General features: G+C 33.7%; 2 protein-coding genes across 2 annotated transcripts; both read right to left on the bottom strand.

Moving 5' to 3' along the window:
- Positions 1 to 408: 408 nt before the first annotated feature.
- Positions 409 to 3,191, bottom strand: LOC133173094 (heat shock 70 kDa protein 12B-like). The gene is made up of 4 exons (XM_061308014.1): positions 2,826 to 3,191; positions 2,396 to 2,617; positions 1,984 to 2,140; positions 409 to 1,711 (listed from the first exon to the last, which is right to left on the bottom strand). The coding sequence occupies exons 1-4, from the start codon at positions 3,189 to 3,191 to the stop codon at positions 597 to 599; spliced, it is 1,860 nt and encodes a 619-aa protein (XP_061163998.1). The 3' UTR covers positions 409 to 596.
- Positions 3,192 to 15,039: 11,848 nt separating this feature from the next.
- On the bottom strand, positions 15,040 to 17,429 carry LOC133173939 (heat shock 70 kDa protein 12B-like). Its single transcript, XM_061309005.1, has 4 exons — positions 17,101 to 17,429; positions 16,696 to 16,917; positions 16,460 to 16,610; positions 15,040 to 16,127 (listed from the first exon to the last, which is right to left on the bottom strand). The coding sequence occupies exons 1-4, from the start codon at positions 17,425 to 17,427 to the stop codon at positions 15,040 to 15,042; spliced, it is 1,788 nt and encodes a 595-aa protein (XP_061164989.1). The 5' UTR covers positions 17,428 to 17,429.
- Between the last annotated feature and the right edge of the window lie 5,804 nt (positions 17,430 to 23,233).

Raw genomic sequence — 23,233 nt, 5'->3', positions numbered from 1 at the left:
TACATTTCAGACTATGAACTCAAGGATCAGTTGAATCTTGGTTGAGAAGTAGGAAAACTGGGGTGACTTATGAAATGTACAATGTTGCACAGTTTATAAGTCATGATAGGCATGATCCTCTGAAAAATATAAACCTCATACTTGACAAACATCTAGCAAGTGAATTTCGGTATCTGGAACAATTATATTTGAAATATACCATGAATATGTCGAAGTGATTTGAAAGTCCCAATCAATTCTTTGTGTATCGAAACCTCAATATCTCAAATTCTTGGATATCTCAAAGTTTCTTCTTGGTCACATCGAGTTCGATATAATGAGATTTCACTGTATTTATGAAAGTAAAGAAGTTTGAGATGAATTATATATTTATTTTATGCATTTGATCAATGATAGTCCGTACATGTTTTTCTTAACTCCAATTAATCAGATACTTTCATCAAAATGTAGGATTATTGAAATATTTGAGGATATGAAAGTGAAAAAAAGATGAATGTTTGAATGTTCATCCATTTGAAACATACATATATAAAATTAATAAAGCACTTTCTTCTTTCTTGAGAGTCCTGGAATTTGAAGTACATGTAATCATGAAGTTATCTCTCTTCAATACCTGTACGCATACCACTGTATTCCTCATCTTGTTCAGGTCCACTTTCAAAAAAGTTGAACTTGATGGCAGTTATTTCTCCTGTTTGGTCATTTTTTCCTTCAACTTTAATTTCAGTTCCTCCAAATATGAAACGCACGAGAACTTTCCGATTCGTACCACCAGTTGTATCTGGAATATCCACAGTCATAGATCCCAGATAACTGCAATCTGGATCATCCGTGTATCGAGGATTTTTGTTTGTAGATGTGTAAACGTTAAAAAGAATTGCTTTCTGTTTTTCTCGAACTGGATAATATGTCTGTTCATCCTGTGTTTCATTAATGTTTAACTCGTCTCCCTTTGTGATATGCTTACTAAATACATCTGAACAATATTCGGTTCCATCAACCATATGGAGTTTATTGGGAGGATGTACTCCTTTTTTAAATCGTGACAGTGTATCTACTCCGTATGTGTATTTGGCAATCCTTGAGGTTACAGTCTGAGGTTCGTGACCATAGAGAACTGCTCCTTTTAAGACAGCCAAACCTGCCTCATTTGGAATAACAATGCGAAAATTTGGGAAAGCCCTTTTAATTGTCTCTTGAAGATATGGGGATTCTGAAAATCCACCTACCATCAGAATATTTTCAATGTTTCTACACTGTGGCTTTTCCAGTAACTTGTTCACATGTTTGACAATCCCATCACAGACTTGAGAAAACAATTCATGTACACAAAATTCTTTAAACTCTAACTTATCCCTTTTGCAAACTAAAATATTAGCATATTTTGAATTAGCAGCTAAATCTTCAAATTTACTCTTATGTTCACTCTTACATATTTCTTTAAGGGATGCTGGAATTTTAAATGTAGCACTTGAGCTTTTTGTAGTTATTGTCCTTTTCTTAAGTTCTAAAGCTTGACACATTTCCAAAAAGTCAGCAAGATGCTCAGTCTTATATTGGTTATATAATTCCTTTCCCACTATTTTTTCCATTATTTCATGGAAGGCCTTATCCACATATGTGCCTCCCCAAGCTCCACCACTGGCCTTTTCTATCTCCTTAATCTTTCCACTTTGTAATACTTCATGAATTGTGATATCTACTGTTCCACCTGTAAACAGTGTGAAAAAGAATTTATCATCTCTTATTTTCTGAAAACTTAACAACCATGACCTATAAGACCTAATCTTATGCCAAGCTTACAATGCACCTTTAAGCCATTCGCAACAACACAGTTATATTCCAAAAGTTTCAAAATTTAAGCCAAAGCACATTTTGACACAGACAGGAATGTAAATTACAACGACAAAAATAATTCCTTAAATAGATTAATATGTAATATTTAATAGATGCTACTTATAATTTGACAATTTTGAAACAAACCTCCCGCATCCAAAACAAGATATCGACTACCAGGATGAAACATTCCAAAGTCCTTCCTGCCAACAGTCTGTATCTGTTCAATGGGTAAGTGTTTACAATAAATGGATGCTGCTTCAGGTTCTAATGCTATGGTCAGACAATCCCCTCTTATGTCTGCCTGTATAAAGAGAATTTGAACTATGACTTTGACCAACAGCACTGCATTCAACTATATTAGGGGTTAAGAAAAGATAAAATTTCAAATATTAAAATAGAGGATATTGGAAACCAATTTTCCTTTGTAAATAAGATCTATCAGTTCATGAATGTTATGTACAAGTTTATTTTAATCTGAATTCAGATAACGTAAACCAGAAAAATTATGAAACAATGTATGGTAAACATTAAATCAAAGAATGAGTTTTAGCATTACTTTTTCTGCAGCATCTCTCATGAACTGCTTAGCTGGATCATTCCAAATGGCAGGAACCGTTAACACCCAACGAATTTCCTCTGCTCTGATGCATCCTTCAGCTTTTGTTTCAAGTTCCTTTAAGAGGTGGCTTTTCATGTATTTTATAGCAATGGCAAACACATCAATGGCCGGCATTTCTTTCCCATTGATATCAAATAACAAGGTTTTTTTTGTTAATCTCTGTAATTGCAATAGAAAAATACATATATCAAATTCTTTTCTGTTTTCAAACATTACAAATTCTCACTGCAATGGATTAAAGTTTTTTTAATGGCTTCTAATTAAAATTTTCATGGTTTTGGATTCCTAAGACAGAGTTAAAAAATAATTCGTAAAACTATTATGCTTTTCTTATGTAAGTACAGGTAGTATATTTCTCTCTCCTTACTTTTCCCATATCCTTTGTGTTGTACAACAACATTTTAAATTTTCGGAAAAAGTAATAATCTCGATGCTTTTCATCTTCAGACAACTCCATGAATTTCTTCTCTGCTTCATCACCAAAAGAATCCAGTTCCTTATCTTTATTCAGCAGAACACTTGTTGGTGTTTTGTGTGATATCAAATCTTTATTCCATTCATGAGCTGATATTTTGAGAGGGTTTGTCGTGAAATCACCCCTTGAAGAAAAGGCATAGCCTGAGTAGGCAGTTCCAAAATCGATAGCTGCTACCAACAAATTAGGGGAAACTCGAGGTTTTTCAGCTCCTGCAGCAAGCTTTTCATCATCAGTTTCCTGTACATTATCAGCCATGTTTTCTGTTGGAAAAAATAATTTTATCTAAATTCGCTCTATAAATGTGACTGATAAAATAATATACTTCAATTCAATTGATAAAAAGAACAAGAAGCCTAAGGGCCTTAACGGTCACCTGAGTATAATACAACACTGTAAATGATCCATAGAAGAATAAAGCAAAATTAACTGATAGATGAAGCTATGTTGCCCAAGAATTTCAAAAATCTGGTAAAAATACCCTTGCTTATTGTAACATGCAAGACCCAAGCAATCTCCTTTGGGTTGTACTTGGTTTTCCAAAGCCTTACAAGAATGATAAGGAATGCAAACTATACACATACAATGGACACTTGCCTAGTCTGTAAGGTATTTTATAGACATGTTTTTGTCCCTTGCCTAGTGCTACATTTAAGTACACGAAGAGAAATCTCTAATGTCTATATTTACTCATGGTGATGCCTATTGGCTACACAAACAACTTAGCTGCTTGCCACTTGGTAATGCTTGGTACCAACACTTGCCTCTTGGGTATACAAACAACTTGGTAATACTCGTTACCAGCACTCACCACTTGGCTATACAATGATTTTCTTAAATGAAGATGTGTCTGTCAGTCGTCAACTTATAACTGATACAATTTCTTTGATTTGGAGGCTCATCTCTCCAAATCGACGTGGATGGAACGGAAGTTTACAAAATTGCAAGGGCAGATAATTAATTTATCGGGAAAACTCAGAGGGTAATTGAAAGCAAATGGTAACACCCAAGAACTTCCAGCTTCGCGGAAAAATGTTCATCGAACAAGAAAAAGCAGTGAAAATAATAAGAATTGGCTAAAGTTTGGTTTTCACATGCAGGCTAAGGTGGCATAAGGAAGAATGATTTCATAAAATGCTTAACTAATTAGTTAGATAATATACAGGACACTTGCTATTCAAGCGCGCTATATATTATACCATGATTATCGTCTTTGCTTTGTTACCATGCAACAATGTAAACTTCAGTTCCTTCCAGGTCGATTTGGAGAGATGAGCCTCCAAATCAAAGAAATTCTATGTTTTATGTTGTTTGAACGCGTGTTGACGACTGACAGACACATCTACATTTGGGAAAATTTTCCCTGTAAGGAAAAGAACCATGACAAAGAAATAAATTATTGATTTAGAGTCAAGAAATAGGTGCTGAAGTGGGTGGGGGTATTTTTTCCAAGATGAGAGCTTTCGTCCCTTGTAGAGTTTACGTTTATATAGGTGTGGTACTTTTTTTTTTAAACATGGTATTTCTTGTCTGAAAGTGTCAGAGTCTTTATTGTAACAACTTTTTAAGTGTATTTAAAGTGGATTCAAAATTTTATCAATTTACATTATTTTACATTTAACAATCCGGAAGAAAGCCCTGTGATATTATTCAGGCTGTGCACATCTCCAAACCACAGGCACTTGTTTCTGTAATAAATTTTTGACCCATAGTATAATAATATAACACTGTTATTATTATACCATGGGTCAAAAATTTATTACAGAAACAAGTGCCTGTGCTCCAAACTCATACATACGTTCCTCTTCCAACGTGAACATAAGCTTGAAGTTGTTAATGTTACCCCGATTTCATTTTTAACCATGTCTGCTATCGTTTCAATAATTTCACACAAGATGTAGGCCCCTAATTATATAAAATGTAATACACTAGGCCTATAGCGCTACAGAAAAGAAAGATGTCTGAGCACATTCTTCAAACCGAAAGTACAATTATCTACAACAATCATTAATTCAATGACAAAAACCGTGTTATCGATTAATAACTAACCTGATTAGTGTTTTATATAAATGTTTCTTCTTTCAGCTGATCTCACTTTCGTTTTAAATACTCTTAAAACAATAAATATTACAACATTTTGCCCCATAGTCACAAGTAGAGACCTTCTTACTCCATTTGAGGCCACACAAGGGGTTTAAAAGATTATAACGTAAAGTTTAAAGCTGTCACTATTCCCAGCGCCTGTTTCTTTTAATGGTGTGAGCGAGAGTAGGTGAGATAATTACATTTTTTTTCATGTTACGAATTTAAGACTCATATACTGTTCTTTCAAATAAATTTCATTTTGTATGGAGAGGGGTGTATTCTATTAAATGAACCGACTTGCTATTATTTTAGAATAATTAGGTATTTTCATGTTTAGAAGTTTAAACATGAAAATTTCATAATTAATAATTCTGTTTATAAGTTTGCAAGATTTTAGCTAAACCTAGCAAGACTTCAGGTCTATATTAGTCTTAAGTCCTTTCTGAATGGGACCAGGATTTTATCATAACAAATACATGTATATAGGATATTCAATGTTTTGTAGATCTACATGTAGTTGGATATGGAATTTATTTCACGAGTTGGACAGGGTTATATATAAATCTAAAGGTTAATAATAATAATAATAATAAAATATATTAAAAAATCCTGTCCAACTAGTGAAATAAATTCCATATTCAACTACAAAATATTGATTCGTCTGTTTATTACATTTTCTTTGATTATCGTCAGCAGGAGCATGGAACGATCTATTTGTGGTTGAGTTAGAATGTGCACTGGGATATGAGGCGTATTTTTTTTTTCAATGGATCGATGGAGTGAAATTCCTCAGTGATAACATACATAAAAATTATAAATAAAAGTTTTTAAAATTTGCATTTGCTTAATACTAAGTCTAAATGGTTGCAATTACGTTTCAATTTGTCTTTCCTTTCTCATCAGATATTTATTGATGTTATAAAAAGTTGTAACATGAACTGCTCCCAAACATGGGAGTGTGTAAGATACAGTATTGTACCATTAGTGATCGTCCAAAGTCGCGTGCATTGCGTATTTTTAATGTTTTAGCACAACTTTATCTGCATACTATAAATAAACAAAGGTACTGTTGTCGGTGAAAATGACGCTATTTTAAGAATGTCCTCATGACTATCACGTGACAAATTTACACGTCACAAATTCTCGTCTGCTGCGTATATTGTCAATGTAAACAATATGGCTTCTGCTCGGAAATGCAAAAGGTAAAAAAAAGTTTCCAGATCTTGGTTAACAGTGCCACAATGATAAATAAATAGTAAAAAAAAAAATTATAAGTATTTTTTTAAATACACTACAGTTGCAAATGACAATGAATTTTTGTCTTAACATTTATTTTGATACGTGTTCATCACAACGAAAACATCAGCATTATCAGGTGACAAAGATCCAGGGTATAAGCACTTGAAGAAAAGTTTGTACGTCCATTTTGTCGGAAATCATTCAGACATTCATAATTTTAGATGTTATACTTGTCTTCTCCACAAATAATTTGATGATAATATAATCCTATCCTTTATCTCCGATTTCCATATCCATGTATAATAGTTAACAATTCGCTGAAAAATTAAAGTATTATAAAGTAAACTAATATTAAGTGTATAGTTTTGCAAGAAATATGTATTATGTACTTTTATTTACTTTGAAATTTATTTTCTTTAGACTCTTTTAAATGGAAATACTTTAAAATACTAACCCAATTTTTTCACCCTGAGTTGAGAGAGGACAAACAAACGTTATTTTAAAATATTATACTTTCATGTAAATTAGTTGAATCTGATTCGTCGAGAAACATTTGTTAAAAAACACTATTACCCGCTGAATAATGAAGCCACGCCCACCAGCGTAGCAACAGTTAACATTGCTTGACGACGGGTGTTATTCCAAAAAAATATTGACTGCGCAGAATTCATGCGCGCAAGGTTCACTGTAATATGTATTTGAATAAAACATTCAGTATAATATAATAAATACTGCATGTAGTTGAGTGTAACATTGAAAATTTTCACCCCTCGAAAACCATTGTCAACCTCGGCTGCGCCTCGGTTGACAATGGTTTTCTTGGGGTGAAAATTTTCAATGTTACACTCAACTACATGCAGTATTTATATACTAGTGTTTTACAACACTCTTCTTTACGGGAAGACGAAATTAAATTCCGTGTTTTGCCGCACTTCTGATATTTTTCACACTGTAGAAAAATTCAATTTCGCTTCGCCTCAGTCAATATTGATATTTTTCTGGTGAATACCCGCGTGGCGCAGTGGTTGGAGCGTCTGCTCTAGAGTCGCGGAGTAATGAGTTGATTCTTACGTCGCGGGTTCGAATCCCACTGTGGGACGTGGAGACCGGTCCTTCGGATGAGACCGTATAAACCGAGGTCCTGTGTCGCAGTAGGTGCTGGCACGAAAAAGATCCCTCACTGCTCAATGGCCGTAAGTGCCGAGTATAGGACAAAATTTGCAGCTCTCCACCGGCAAGTGGTGGCGTCTCCATATGAGTGAAAAATTCTCGAGAGGGACGTTAAACAACATAACAACAACATTTTCTGGTGAATAACAAACCATATTTACAGCCAAAAGAGTCCATAATTGTATAGTATTTCAGTACAGTATTGCTGTTGAAAATGTAATAAAATTCTTTATTGCAGCCCGGAGGACCGGGCTGCTCTATACATATAAGTTTAAGTGTTGGTATACACGATTCCTTTTCACAAGTTTTACAGAGTTATCGCTCTTTGTCACACGGAGGCGTTGTCGTCGGCCGCCATTACGGTGCTGACAGTGTGACAAGAGTGACAGTATGCCCTACGAATAAATAGGTGACAAACACAGTGTTGTCTTTGTTTTCTAAATTCGAAGGTGCTGAAATACGACCGCAAATATATGTTAGTAGTAAATAACTCTGCCGACAAGATCTACATGTGCTTTATTTTTTTTTTAATTTATCAATTTCATTTTATTAGTTCGCCTATAGCTATACGCCCGTAGTGCTACCGGTATTTATCCAATACTTTTTATTTGACGTTTTGTATATAATTTTTATACACCATGTACTGTTATACTAAAACGAATAAATAAAAATAATAAACAATAACAATTAAATTAAAACAAAATTTAAAAAAAATTAACATTAAAAAAAAATATTTGATTTATGCCGAGAAAATCTAGACGACCGCCGTGTTATTTATCCGATTTTACTTTAAGCATTATTTTATAATCTATACAGTGTTATAATAAAAAAATAAAAAAATTAAAAAAAAAATGATCTAGTGGTCTTTATCTGATTTTAATTACAATTTACATGTACACTGTATATGAACAGCACGCCTGCAGAGAAAATCATTTTACGCCTTTTTTAAAACATGACTTACATGTATTACGTTTATAACATTTGAGTAGGAAAATATTTTTAAAATAATAAAGACGAAGGGTAAATTAATACATAAATTATTTTCATTATCGTTTTATGAAATGATCGCACACATGTGAGTTCACTTAGGATTATTGAATAAAAAATACTTTAAAAATGGAAAGTTAATAGCGTTGCGTGTGCATTAAACTGACTTGTTGCATGCTCTTCAAAATCAATCCTTGTTTTATGAAAAACATCTACAACCTTTTTTTTTTAAATCAAAAAACTGAATAATTAAAAAAGAAGCATATAATTATATCACACTGGAATGTGTATTTAAAGTATATATACGTGCATAAGTAATTTAAACCTTCCATCACGTTTCACGCAAAGTCCTGGGTATACAAGTCATACCCGGTATACCTGTAAACTGCAAAAAGAAAGAATCGAGAAAAGTCGGAGAAATGTAAAGTAATTAATTCATTAGTTCTGGATTTATCGTAGTATCACAGGCGTCGGAAGCAACTTGAAATAGAAAAGGAAACAAGGCAGGGGAGGGTGGTTCTTTAAAAAAAAAAATCAATGATCTGCTTGACCAACCTCTCTTAATATTGAAACCATGCCTGAAAGAATTTAGAAAAAAAAATATTTACAGTGATAGATGTTGATGTGGCGGGGGAAGATATTTTGTCGACATTTATAAATTTTGTTTTACGTCCATGCAGTAATTTTTTTTAATACTGTAAGCAAGTCGAATAACGCGTTGTTAGCAAATTAGAGAGAGGGAGTGGTTAATTTCGTTAAATGTGAAAGAGTAGGAGAAGAGGTATAAGTTGTATGTTTCACTAATAAAAGGAGAGGACTAGTCCTCCACTCGCCCCTCTTTAAAACGTTTGTCAATACCCCATGAGGGCCCCTGAATAGTGAATAATTTAACACGTACATCGTATGAATGAACTGGGGAAAAATCATCGCAAAAAATTAAAACATGAATTGTCAAAGTTCCAGTCGTACAACATTGGTTTGTCTAGATCTGCCCATGTTTATTTTCCCAAACGGCTTTACAAATCACCTGTTATAATTTTACTCTCACTCCCCCTTCTCTCTGTCTCTGTCTCTCTCTCTCTCTCTCTCTCTCTCTAAAAGATACTACATTCCTACTAATATCAGTCTTTACCTTTTTAATCTTAAAATTTATTTCAAAGAAAACTTGTCGTAATATTATTTAAAAATTTATATTTTATTAAAAATAAATACATGTACGAACAAACAAGAAAAAAAAATAAAACAGACCAAAACAAACAAAGAATGAATCAGTTAACTTTAACTTCGTATAAGCTACTGTTTGTATTAGTATTACGCCAATAAAATGATGAATAAAGGGGGAAAGTAGTACTGCATTGAGTATGACCGAATTATGACGTTGTCAGCACCTTCATGGCGTCAAGTCATGTGATCAAAACATGGCGGCGCCCATAAATAAGGTCAGAGCATTGTGTGATTGAGGTGGGAGAATTTATTCAAAATTAAAGGTTTTCTAAACATTAAAAAGATTGTTAATCAGAATATTCTTTCCCTTTATAAATTACGAGATACACAATATATTTACTTCCATAAAGTGAATCTGTAAAATATATATGTTTTTCATATTTAATATATAAAGTTGCTTATCATTTAATATCGAAAAAACGACAGGTCCCTTTTTTTAGAACATCGAATTTTACTTATCGCATAAAAACGTAAAAATGTACTTTACACAGTTCGTGTTTTATATTCTTAAAGTGAAAGATATTTTTGAAAATAGGTGATGCATGTGTCTGGTTTCAAATTATAGTTTATGCAGCCAACATTTACTTGAGGAATTGATAAAGTTTAAAAGGGTATCGTTTTTGTTCGATTTTCATCCGACTATAAGTTTTCAAAATATTCTCGACTATCGTCTCCATCATTTAGACGCATGCCTTTTTCACACATATCGAAGCGGTTTGATGATAAAGACTCATTTCCATTGTTTACTTTATTTATTTCCCGGGCGACAATTGATGGTTACATCAATGTTTTCTTGTTTAACTGATATTTAAATATTTTCCACAGGAATTAATGGTCACTGCAGCTAATTATTCCCCTACCGGTGAAACCGGAGGGGACTATAGGTTTCCTCTGAGTCTGTCTGTCTGTCAGTTTGCCCCACTTGGTTTTCCGCACTTTTTTCTAAACGCTTGCAGATATTGAGCTGATTTTGATATGTGAGAAAATCTTGATGAGTTACAGATGAAGTTTGCATTTTGTTCCGCTTCAATGATTTTTGACGGATTTACGACCTTTTCAATTTTTCACGGTTTTCCGCAATTTTTTTCTAAACGCTTGCAGATATTGAGCTGAGTTTTTTTTTTATTTGACTTTACCTTGATGAGTTATAGATCAAGTTTGCATTCGTTCCGCTTCATTGATTTTTAATGGAATTATGGCATTTTCAATTTTAAACGGGAACCAGATTACACTTGCCGATAGGGAACTAGTATTGCTAATGCAATACTCTCAGAATGCTTGTTTTAGATACGATTGAAGACGAACGGACCCCCACCCCCCTACCCCATTTTCCCACAAATAAAAAAACTTAAGGTACTTACATATCTGGAGAAATTGAAATGTTCTGGAAAAAATGAATGACAACCGAGAATAAATTGGTGACTTCTGTAGAAACAGTTGACATTCAGGAAAGACTGAAACCAAGGCTTCATATGAAGGGTAATAAACCCAACATATTATCTCTTATAAAAGGCACATTAACCGAGCTACGAGTACCAGGACGAAACCCTTAAGGTCTTCTATGAGGAACCGGAAGGGGGGTGAAAGACACAACCAAGATGACCAACCGTAAACAACAAGGCTTGTTCAAAGAACTTTGAGAGGAACAAAGTTACAAGAATGCAAACCATCTGTAAATGTTGAAAGGTCTGCAAGAATAATCAGGGGACTCAAGATCCACCAGGTGTGAAAGAGAAAATTAAGTGGCCACGAATGATCAGCAGTGAATGGGAAAAGTTTGGCGAAGGTATGGACTGGCTTCTTGAAATGACACGTACGAAGAAATTGGAAAGCATAAAAAGAATGATATACTCAGTATTATCAAAGGACAGGACAAGAGTGGAAGGAAACTAATAAGAGGATTGATCATCCAAATAGAAGAAAGACATCCCAAGAAAACCCCGAACACTCTCAAATAAGTAGAGGCAAAGAACTGGTGATGAAAGAGAAAGACTTAAATAACTTAGAATAAACTAAAATAATCGAGGAATGCAGAACATTTGGAACAAATATAAAGCAATCTAACGGAAAAAGAGCAGCATTCATTGTGAATCCATAGAAATTCGCATCAAGTGTGTTTAAGGGGAAGAGATATGTAAAAGAAGTTGGAGCCTACTTGACTTCGAGTACTGCCCAGGCCAACAAACATGATGATCTGACGAATGACAGATAACCCATTAAGCCCGATGCCACCCAACCTTGAACAGATATTATCATCTTGCTAAGTCACCCTTACCCAGTTAAGTATATTTCGAAGTTTGATCGGGTCATTAAAGTATTTGTCCACACGCTAAAGACAGAGCGGTAGAAAGACCATGACCACTCACACCAGCCACGCTTCATCAGTTTTGTCAGAATTGGTGAGCAAGCAACTGAGACAAGCAAACATCGAAGAGTACGGTCTGAGACAGGAAGCTGCTAGTTGAAATGTAGAGGAAGATGATTTTCCCACAAATAGCAGAAACTTCCTAAGGACCTGATATCCGTTATCTGAAGACGTGAAGGAACTGGTGGTGTCAGAACTGAAAAAAAACCCATGGATGACTCGATGTCAGGAGACCCACAAATGAAGGCATACAAAGTTTGACGATCAGGGAAAATGATTGCAGGAATTAAAGCACAACGGCAGACAGAATTTTCTAGTAGATGCTTGGGCACGAGTTCCCTCAGCACTGGTAGTGAGCGAAAAGACGAGAATGAGAGCAATTAGTGCCATGGCATGGCAGAAAAAAAAGGCGTCAAACTGGTTGTGGTTGAAAAGAGAAGACGGTAGCTTGATTGCTTGAAGCCTGACCGTTGAAGGTTTTTTTGGGGGAAGTATTTTTAAAAAGTTAGATGTGTCAGTTTGGCACGAATGTCCTGTTGTCACGCGATTTTCAAAATATTCGAAAGTTCAAGAATATGAAAATCCTTGTATGGAAATGAGATAAAAATAAATTATATTTTGTTTTTTTTTTAATTAGTTGTCAATGCCACAACATACTTTAGTTGCGTAAAAATGGTGATCAACTACAAACATTGAAAAAAAAATCCAGATTATACTGAATGATAAAATTTTCAACATCAAAGGGCAATAACTTTCGTGAAAATAGACATGAGACTTGAATTTGATCATCTTTAAGTCATCAGTATAAACACATGCTAAAAAACAGCTCATTGTCTACAAGACAACAAATAGCCTGGAAAACAGTGAAAAACTAGATATTACTGAGATGGTGACATTTTCAAATGGCCCGCTTTATTGAGAAAAGGATATTAGAATAAAAGAAACTTGTAAACGACTGCATTTGTATTTAGAACTTTGACTTGCACCTTCACCCATGGACACTCTTTGAATGACGTTATAACTAGATGGGGCCAAGGGGATAGAAAATATACACCTAAGGGTTTCACTGTTAAGATCTTGACCTCTGACCTAGAAAATTGATTTAAAATCACTGTAAACCCGTAACCCATGAGTACTTTTTGGTTTAAGTATTAGCCAGAGAGGGCTAAAGGGAAAAGAAATTAATAATAATGATTTGGACAAGGATTTTATACAGATATGTGGTATGACCTTGACCTTTGATCCATAAAACTTGTTGAAATTCCCTACAGACCCTTTACCCACAGGCACTCCATGGTTGAGCTTTGGGCCAAGGGAAAAGAAAATGTGTTCTCGACAAAGATTTATGCAGAAATTTGCTTTGATCTTGATATCTGACCTAGAAACTTGATTCAATGTCACTGCACAGCGTTAACCCATAAACAGATATGTTTAAAGTGAGATTAAAATTTGATGCACCTTGACCCGTTTCTGAAAATCAAGGTCAAATTAAAGAAAAAATGTTAAGTCCATAACTTGAGATTTCTTTGTCATTTAGACTTTAAACTTTGAACATGTAAATATGAGAATAAGATGAGATGCAATGGACTAAATTATTTGACCTTGACCCATTTGGTAAGTTAAAAAACATCCAGACGATGACTGAGGACCTCTTGACATGAAAACAGATCGAGATGCACTTCAATAAAATATTTGACCCTATCCTACTCAAGCATGCTAGAAGATCGCGGCGAGATACTTTTGACTTGGCGCCGAGGTATATAATTAACCGACGCTTGTAGGAGTAACCCTGACCCATGCATTTCTTTAAAAGTCAAATGAGAAAAAGTATGGCATACCTTAGAACTCTTTGACATTTGAACTTCGGACTGAAAACATGAGAAGATAAAATTAGGATGAGATTCACTGTATATTTTTTTTTTTTACCTTGACCGTTGTCTAAATTCAAGGTTACATTATAAAACTAAAAAAAAAACTGAAAAACTCTTTGACATATTGACTTCAAAGATGCAACATTAAATGATGACAAGAGAGGATGCACTGCACCGAGTTAAAACTTTATATACATTGTAGCTATTTTTAGCAGTATGCAATACGGAGAAAACCAAAATTTAGACTTGCCCTTGGTATTACCTACATCACACTCTTCCAATTATTAGTTCTGCTAGTTAAGGGGACACATTTCTTTAAATACCCAATAATTCTGTACTGGATTTAGAGTGGGTTTTTTTTTTCATTTTACACAGAAAACATCAGTTTACTCGAGTCTTTCTCAGCATTTTTTTTTTTGTCATAAACTCGATCTAAAACCAGTGTTTTTATAACTGGTAAGTGACAAAGGATATTTCCAAGATAGAAATGATACATTTGCGATTAATTCTTGTGTGACTTTTTAAAACTGGTATGAAAAAAAAAATCATCAATAGTGACCAATTTTTTCCCATCAAATCTATGCTGGCCCAGATTTAATCAATGTTATTACAATGTTATTATATTCTACTAAGATATCTGTAATAGGATTGATAAAGCTTCATTGTGATGCACAAGTTGTTTTTGTGATAATTTTTTTTTTCTAAATTATCTATTGCGTATTTTTACTTTATTCCAAAACACGCATGAATGTCCTACTGTTATAAATTATCATTCTTAGAATCCACACCTTAGAACCTGGGCAGGCTATTTCTCACCCTACCCTGATTACAATTTTTTTTTGGTCAGGGCTTGATATGTAATTAAATCAAACAGTTTCTGCCATTCAAAAATATATATTCTTGTATGACATTTAATTCATTTATGAACAAATATAATTATATATGTACAAATACATGTACAAATGTTTTTCTTAATATTTACATTTTCTCTGGGAGAACAGTTACGTTGACTGTAAATCATTATTTTGTGATGAATGTGACGATAGAAACGCATGTTTGATATATGTGGAATGCTGTCTTATCTTGTTCTCTTTCATGCTTGCACTAATATCACACTGGATATGTCATTTTAAAAATCTACATTTTTATCTCTTCTTTTATAATCCTAATACGATTCGTTTCTGCCTTCAAGTAGATTGAATTCTGCAGTAATAACATTCCCTGTGGCTACACTTTTTGCTACGACTCGAATTTCCGTTCCTCCAAATATTAACTGTACGGACACTTCACGCGCTTTGGATGTCTTGCCATCAGGGATTTTAACTGTTACCGTCCCGAGATGCTGACAGCCCGGATCGGTGACATATTTTGGGGGATTGTCCAACTCTGATATGTATATCTCTAAATCGATTTCTGTTTGGTCATCACGATTAGGCTCGTAAGTTCGTTTTAATTGTGCATCATCAATAAAAAGAGTAGCACCTTTCTTGACATGTACGTGGAATATATCGCTACAATAATCTTTACCATGAATGTTAACTTTCTTTTCTTTTTCGTGGATTTTGGGGTCAAATAATTGAAAAGAAGCGACGCCATATGCATACTTGGCAATTCTTGCGGATATTATGCGAGGATTGTGGCCAAACAATACAGCGCCTTTCAAAACTGCTAAACCAGCGTCAATTGGAACTACAACTCGATACTCAGGTAAAGGAAAAACATGACGAAGACGGGCTTGCAATATTGGCGATTCGGAAAACCCACCGACCATCAATATTGTGCTTGTGCCTTTCACCTTAGGTCGCTGAAGTATGTCACTGACATGATCAATAATACCTGCGCATGCAGGTTGGAAATAACTGTCAAATAATGCCTGTGTGATTCGTAGTTTGTCTCCTTCCCATTTCATACTTTTTCCATACTTAGAGTTTTTAGTTATCTCAATTATGTTTGCATTTTCATGTTCTTCAAACCATTCAGAGAATGTTGCTGGAATTTTCATAGTAACTTTTGATTGAGGAACATTTGTTTTTTTCCTCTTCTTCATTTCAAAGTCTCGAAGAAGTTCAATGTAATCACCAGTAAATTTAAGACAATATTCCTCCACGTATAACTCCCCCACGACATCCATAAGAGTTTGTTTGAATGTCATATCTACACAAGTCCCTCCCCAGTCACCTCCGCTAGCCTTCTCTAGTTCCTCTAAGGAGCCATCATTTCTGACTTTGTGGACCGTTATGTCTACTGTTCCTCCTGAAAACATTTTGGAAATTTTCAAACATCAAGAAAAAAATTGGGACATGGAAAATACCTATGGTTGAAATGAAAATGGGAAATGAAGTTTATTGAACTAGCAAAGAAAATTTTGCTATGGTCAACGTTTTCCTTGAAATTTTAATTTCCCATCTACAATCTTCAAATTAATGTAATCATAAATGAATGATTTTAATAGCTTGTTTTTTTTTTATTTGTAAAAGAAAATTTTGAAACATAAAAAAAACCCTTATATGTTTTTTCCAGGAGTTAGAATTAACCTTTTTTTCAATTTTATTATTATTTATAATGCAAGTACTGATAAATTTTACCTCCTGCATCAAGTACTAGGTATTTGCTGCCTGGTTTGAAAACACCAATATCATTACTCCCTTCCAGTTTCGTCAGTGGCAGAAGCCTGCAATAAATGGATGCTGCTTCTGGTTCCAAAGCCAGGATAAGTCTTGTTCTCGGAATCCCAGCCTTGTAAAAGTCATAAGAATGAGAAATTTAATAGATTCATCCAAAGCATTTCTAAAGAAAGATGTTACAGCCATTAAGATGTTACCTTTTCGGCGGCTTTACTCATAAACTGTTTGGCTGGATCTGACCACATGGCAGGTACAGTCAACACCCAATTGATCTCTGACTCTCTTACGCCTAACCCTTTCCTTCTTGCAGTATCCAGCATGTGTTTCTTCAAGAATTCTATCGAATGACTAAATATATCCATTGCCAGTATTTCCTTCTTTTCTGTAATGTCCTTGATTTTTGTTTCCATTGTCAATCTCTGTTAAATTAATTATAAAAGAAATGCTTAAAAGAAATAACAATATGTTAAGTTTAAATCGAAAATGAGATGATTATTTCAGATATTTTGTAAAAAGATTTGATGCCATGAAAAAAAAGGTTTGATACTCCATTCTTGATGTGCATGATTAGGTCATTGCACATTGACAATCTGATGGAGAACCGTTACCTCTTTTCTCAGTTTGTTGTATAACACCATTTTGAATCGTCTGAAATAGTAATAATCCAGATGTTCATCCTCTTCTGCTAGCTCGGCATATTTTGATTCTGCTTCGTATCCAAACGCCACAAAATTTTGATCACCGTCCATCAGAAGTGTAGTTGGGGTCTTTTCAGAAATTTGTATACTTGATGGGGCCTTCCAATCTGGTAGTGATATTTTTAACGGATCATCTTCAAAATCGGTTTTCATGGAGTAAGCGTATCCCGAGAAGGTTGTGCCAAAATCAATGGCACAAACCAATAAGCCGTCATTTGATGATATTGACATATTGTTTCGTAGAGCTATTAGTTTATAATTGAATCTGAAAGTATACACACAAAATTTGGATATAATCAATAAAAAAAATCTGTCATTTTTTGCTACACATGTAGTATTCTTTATATGATAAACAATTTATAGTTAACCAGATGTGTTATACATATAGATGTATTTATTATATCTTAATAATAAGTCTTTAACTAAAATATTTGATGACTTTGAAATGAGTTACCTTTTAAAATAACATTTGTCAAAAATCAAACCGAAAGTTACCTTTTCCGGTTTTAAGTGCGCATTATCCTGATTACACCTGAGTTTCTTGATAAGACCAATGCATACCTTTATGCACTGTTCGACATCATTTAAATATCAATAATAACATGGTGTTTAAAAGTCCCGTTTTAGGTTATCTTATTATTCTATTCTTAGTCAATTCTTTTTTATTGACAATAAGTCGTATATTTCATTTGCTCGCCTAATCAAACTGAATACACATAGTAGTGTATGTACAATGAGGGGATTTGAAACTCAGAAAGGATACTTTTTTCTGGAATAAATCACAAGGTTTGTCTCGTTAAAAAAGGAAAATAGGCTTATAGTATATTGCAATTGATTAATTCATCAATAACATTATTTAAAAAAAATTCTGTCCATTTTTTTGCCCATGTAGCATTGGCCTAATGTTTATTATTAGATAACGGCCAATTTCAACCTCTACAAATATTTTTGAGGTTGCAAATGCAACGTCAGACCTGATTATATTCCAGACTTTTCTCTTCCTAGCACGGACATAATTCATTGGCTCAAATCTGTGTAGCAGAAACATATATAATTATAATATAATTGTTGTGGACTATTGATTGAAATTTCCATTTAAGAAAAAAAAGAAGACAATATCAATTAAATTTGATTATTTGAATTTTTATATTTGAAATTTAACTTTCAGTACATTTAACCTAGCTTTACTTTACCAGTATCATCGTCGAAAACCGGGGGGGGGGGGGGGGTCCATTTTATTTCCAGAAATATGAAAATAGAAGAGACACAAAAAGACGTGGCTTGCGAAGATGTTCTAATATATGATATCACAGGTACGTGAAGGTAACTGTAACTGGGTAATTGCACTAGAAGTGTTTCCGGAACTTTGAATTGAATGTATCGAAATTGTACAGAATGCTGTAAAAACCTTTGCAGGGTGAATGGAATAGGATCCTGTCTGTTTTATCTTACATATTTATTTAGTGTATTGTCATTACTGTTGACAATAATTGATTTTCAGGGATTAATTGTCTGATTGCGAGAGGGAGGAGTGATGTAGATAATCCATTTTTGTGTCGCCTGCAGAGCAGAGTGACACTTAGGGATCACTTCACCCGACGTCTGTGTCTAGCTGTGCGTCCGTACATCTTGAGAACTGTAAGAAATATGGACTTGATATTTTGCAAATATATTGCTTAGCACTTTGGCTTTTGTGAAATACCATGGTTACCGATCTCGTGACCTTTGAACTTAACACTTGACCCACTTTTTCAGAGTAGTTCATTGTGTCGATCTACAGCATATTTTTGACATTTAAGAAACTTGTACATTTATGCTATTCAGCATGCGCACTGTTTGACATAAAACATCTTGAAAATTACCAGCGTTACAATCCACTTGACCTGCTTTGCAAAAGTTCTCCGGACGGTTTCTCTGGATTTATTATTTTTTGTCCCCTAAAATTTCATTTTTGATCCACAAGGGGTCATTTTTCGACGTCGAATAATGACCGGGGGTCATTTTTTGTCGTTGAATAATGACCGGGTTTCACTATTTGACAGCGAAAATGACCCCGGTCATTATATTCTATGAGGGTCATTATTCGTCTTTACACCAGCAAATTGAATGTATGATAATTTGTCGGCACGGCCAGGTGTGTTAATTATAGGACCGACGACATCCATAACTAAGAATTCAATGCTTATATTTACATTCTCTAATTTTCTCTCTTCATAATTGTTAATTTCGTTAATCTTTAATATGAATTTAGCGCCTTTCAGAACTGGTGTGCTTAATAGACGTAAGAGCCGTTTGTGACGTTGGAAAGTTAAATAACCCAAATGAACATTGCGAGAGAAAAAAAATGACAAAATAATTTCAAACGCACAGTTGTTGTATTTTACGTTAATTTAACAGGGAAGTTGTTTTTTTTTAATTAAATTGAGTCAAAATAATATAAATTTTTTTGTTCCTAGATATTGAAAATGCCTATAGTTCCTACTGTGTATTCTACCGGCGCGGTGACAAGATTATTTGCTCTTAATTTGAAATTTCTTATCTTCCCATGAATACATTAATTTCGTTAAATCAAGATTTTTGTCATCTTTTATAAGTGTGGCATAATTTATTTTATATAAAATTTTTATTATTCATTTAACTAAGCATTGTTTTTTTTTTTTTTTTTTTTTTTTTTTTTTGGATGTCGTCGGTCCTATAACTACGATGGCCGATATCAGCCAATACATATTCCGACTGCTATTGAAATTCGTACATTTAAAATGTACATTGACATGTACATTTTTCACTGACAGTGCACACTTGGTGCTCTTTTTTTCAGCACATGTACAAAATGGCAAAACGGCAAATGTCAAAATGTGAACGTTTGAAACACATATTCTTTTAATTAAAATTCCTGGTTGGTGAAAACCATTAAATATGAATAAAACTGTACAAGACACTGGGAAGGGTTTTGCAGTAAAAAAAAAAAAAGGCTGAAAAATATTAAAAGAAAATGTTAAAAATTTCTGTCCACCTGTAAGTTAAAAGTAATCGATCTTCTTTTAAAAACAATAAAAATTTCTTTGATTAAAATTGTCTTCTACAAACATTTCTTTGCACATCCATATCAATAAACTGTCCCCACCCACCCGAGAAAATGATGACGACTAGTATATGGAAATCTATACTTATAAATTAATAAATTTTGCAAATAAACTCCGAAACGGGTGCACCAGAGTTCTTACTTACTCATCTAACAATACATTAGATGCAAGATGATGTCCGTAAACTATATTTAGATTTCACTCGCATTGTAAGAATTGTACATTAAATTAAAAGTCTACTTTTATTTTCTATAAACAGCCATGAAATAGCAAAAACTTGAGTACGGTGGCGTTTCCGGTTGGCGGATCTAAGTTACTGGCAATTTTTAATGAAACTGACAACAAGCAATCGTTATTTATTTCATAAAACGTCATCACTGAATTATTCAATCAAAACTTGATTTAAATTATATAAAAGAAATAAGTTGTGATAACCGATTAAAAAGGGAAATATGCAAATTATTTTCGTCATTCACTGATCTTAATATTGATGGAAGCTTCTAGAACATCATACAGCATCGAGCCCGATGTTAAAAAAAACAGAGGCGCTTATAGCTGCATAACATAAAAAACTTTTCTGTGATTGGTCATTGAAATCATGGTAAATCATTGATAACACTATAAATTGTGAATATATTTATATATCGAAAGACCATTACATATATATACATGTATGTAGTAGGTTTTCCTAATAAATTTATCGGTAAAATTTGTATATATTCCTTACTTAGAGCGTCGTGGCAACGAACCCGAAGTACAATTTGTACTTCGTAATAAACTTGCTTACATGTAAAGAGAAAATTAATGAATAAGGTATTGTTCAAAAACAATTAAAGATGTAAAATTTTGTGCTTTAATTAAAACATTTCATTTTTTTTTTTTTTTTTTTTTTTTTTTGAAAACAGTCTTTTGTATCAAATACTCGGCCTATTCATAGGGCATTAAAAGCTAATTTTACACAGATACTTGAGTCTTGGTTTATAAATATGTACGTACCTTATTGATATGTAAAAAAGTATAGTACATTATTTACATATCAGTAAGGTACAAACATATTTATAAACCAAGACCCAAGAACCTGTGAATTTTGACCCCCCCCCCCCCCAAATCAATTTATCAGTAAAATGTGCAGATTCAGTGCTTTTATCCTTGACGGAAATGAAATAAGAGCATCTGAAGTACAATATCCATAACGTAGTATAACAGGTTTCACAATAAACGTCAAGTTTTTACAAAGGGGGGTGGGGTGGGGGTGGAGACGTACATTTACTTCTAGCGAGATTTAGCCTGTAGGCTGTCAGTAGAAACTACAAAATATTTTCTGTCGGTAGTAGTATAGATTCAATTCCCCGCGCTTGTGCGGGATTTCATCTAGTACATATATACATGCACTCCTTTTTTTATCAAAAGTAAAAGAAAGCTGAAAGGGCCACTGGTTTCCATATAAGTCAGAGACGTGCCAAAATATTATATAAGATTAAATTGACCTTTGAAGTTAAAAAAATCAATATTATCTTGGAAGTTCATTTACATAGTAATTTACATAGTCATTTACATAGCAATTTTAAAATGATTATTTGTTTTCATTGATGTGTTTATTACAACGTTCACATTTTATAGAAAATCATTCATATTATAAATAAGTATACGTATATACGCAATAACATTTTTCGTGTTAAGAGTACTTCTATCAGATCATTCCAACTGTGTAAAATTACCATGGAATTAGAACTCTTCAGTGAGCAGTGTTTGGAGTTTTCTTTTAAATCGAAGGCTTAGAACATTTTCCTCTAATATTTATCAGTCTGTTTTTTTTATTATCCAACTCTTTCCAGTGCAATTGTACAATTTTATTTATATTTAATGGTCTTCGCCGATCGATCAGGAATTTTAATTAAAAGAATATGTGTTTTATACCTCTACTTTTTGACATTTGCCTTTTTGCCATTTTGTACATGTACAGACAAAAGTTAAGAGCACGACGTGTGCACTGTCAGTGCAAAATGTACATGTCAATGTACATTTTAAAAGTACAAATTTCAATAGTAGTCGGAATATGTACAGGCTGATATCGGCCATCGTATGTAACAGACCTGGCCGTGCCGACAAATTGAATACTGCGCTATGATAATTTGTCGGCACAGCCATGCAGGTGTGTTATAGGACCGACGACACCCAAAACTAAGAATTCAATGCTTATATTTACATTCTCTAAATTTCTCTTTTCATAATTGTTAATTTCGTTGATCTTAATTTTGAATTTAGTGCCTTTCAGAACTGGTGTGTTTATAGACGTAAGAGCCGTTTTGACATTGGAAAGTTAAATAATGCAAATGAACATTGCGAGGGGGGAAAATGGCAAATTAATATTAAAGGCACAGTTGTTGTAGGAAGTTGTTTTTTTTTTATTAAATTGAATCAAAACAATATACATTTTGATGTTCCTAGAGTATCGAAAATGCATATAGTTCCTATTGTGTATTCTACCGCGCGGTGACAAGGTTTCGCGTGTGTTATAGAGATTTGAACTTAGTGGATTTCTAATGCACTTCATAAAGAAAATTACACTGAATGCATAACACGGACAGGGAAGGTTAAAGTTTGCGTTTTACTTTTACGTCACAAGGGTTGAACGTTGTGGAAGTGCAACGTCATGAGCGAAAATCAAAATTCACGCTCACAATGAACAGAAGCTATTACAACGGCTCTTCCATTAGTTGTAACTTACCCGAATGATAATACAGGGATTTTAAAATATAAATCACATTTGCAGTCAAGGCAAGGAGTTAAAAAATGTAAATATAAGCATTGAATCATTACTTTTTGAAAGACAGTCTCATAACTGCAACGGTGTATGCAAAAACATTTTCATAACGCGCTTACGCGCGTTACTCAATTTGTTTGCACACACTTTGCAGATATGAGACTATATCTTTCAAAAAAATAATGATTCA

The sequence above is a fragment of the Saccostrea echinata genome, unplaced genomic scaffold (assembly GCF_033153115.1).
Source record: "Saccostrea echinata isolate AGI-Se365-2 ecotype Australia unplaced genomic scaffold, CSIRO_AGI_Sech_v1 ptg000056l, whole genome shotgun sequence".
NCBI classification, from domain to species: Eukaryota; Metazoa; Mollusca; class Bivalvia; order Ostreida; family Ostreidae; genus Saccostrea; species Saccostrea echinata.
Note: the sequence above shows the minus strand (reverse complement) of the source record. Positions and strands in the feature narration are given on the sequence as shown.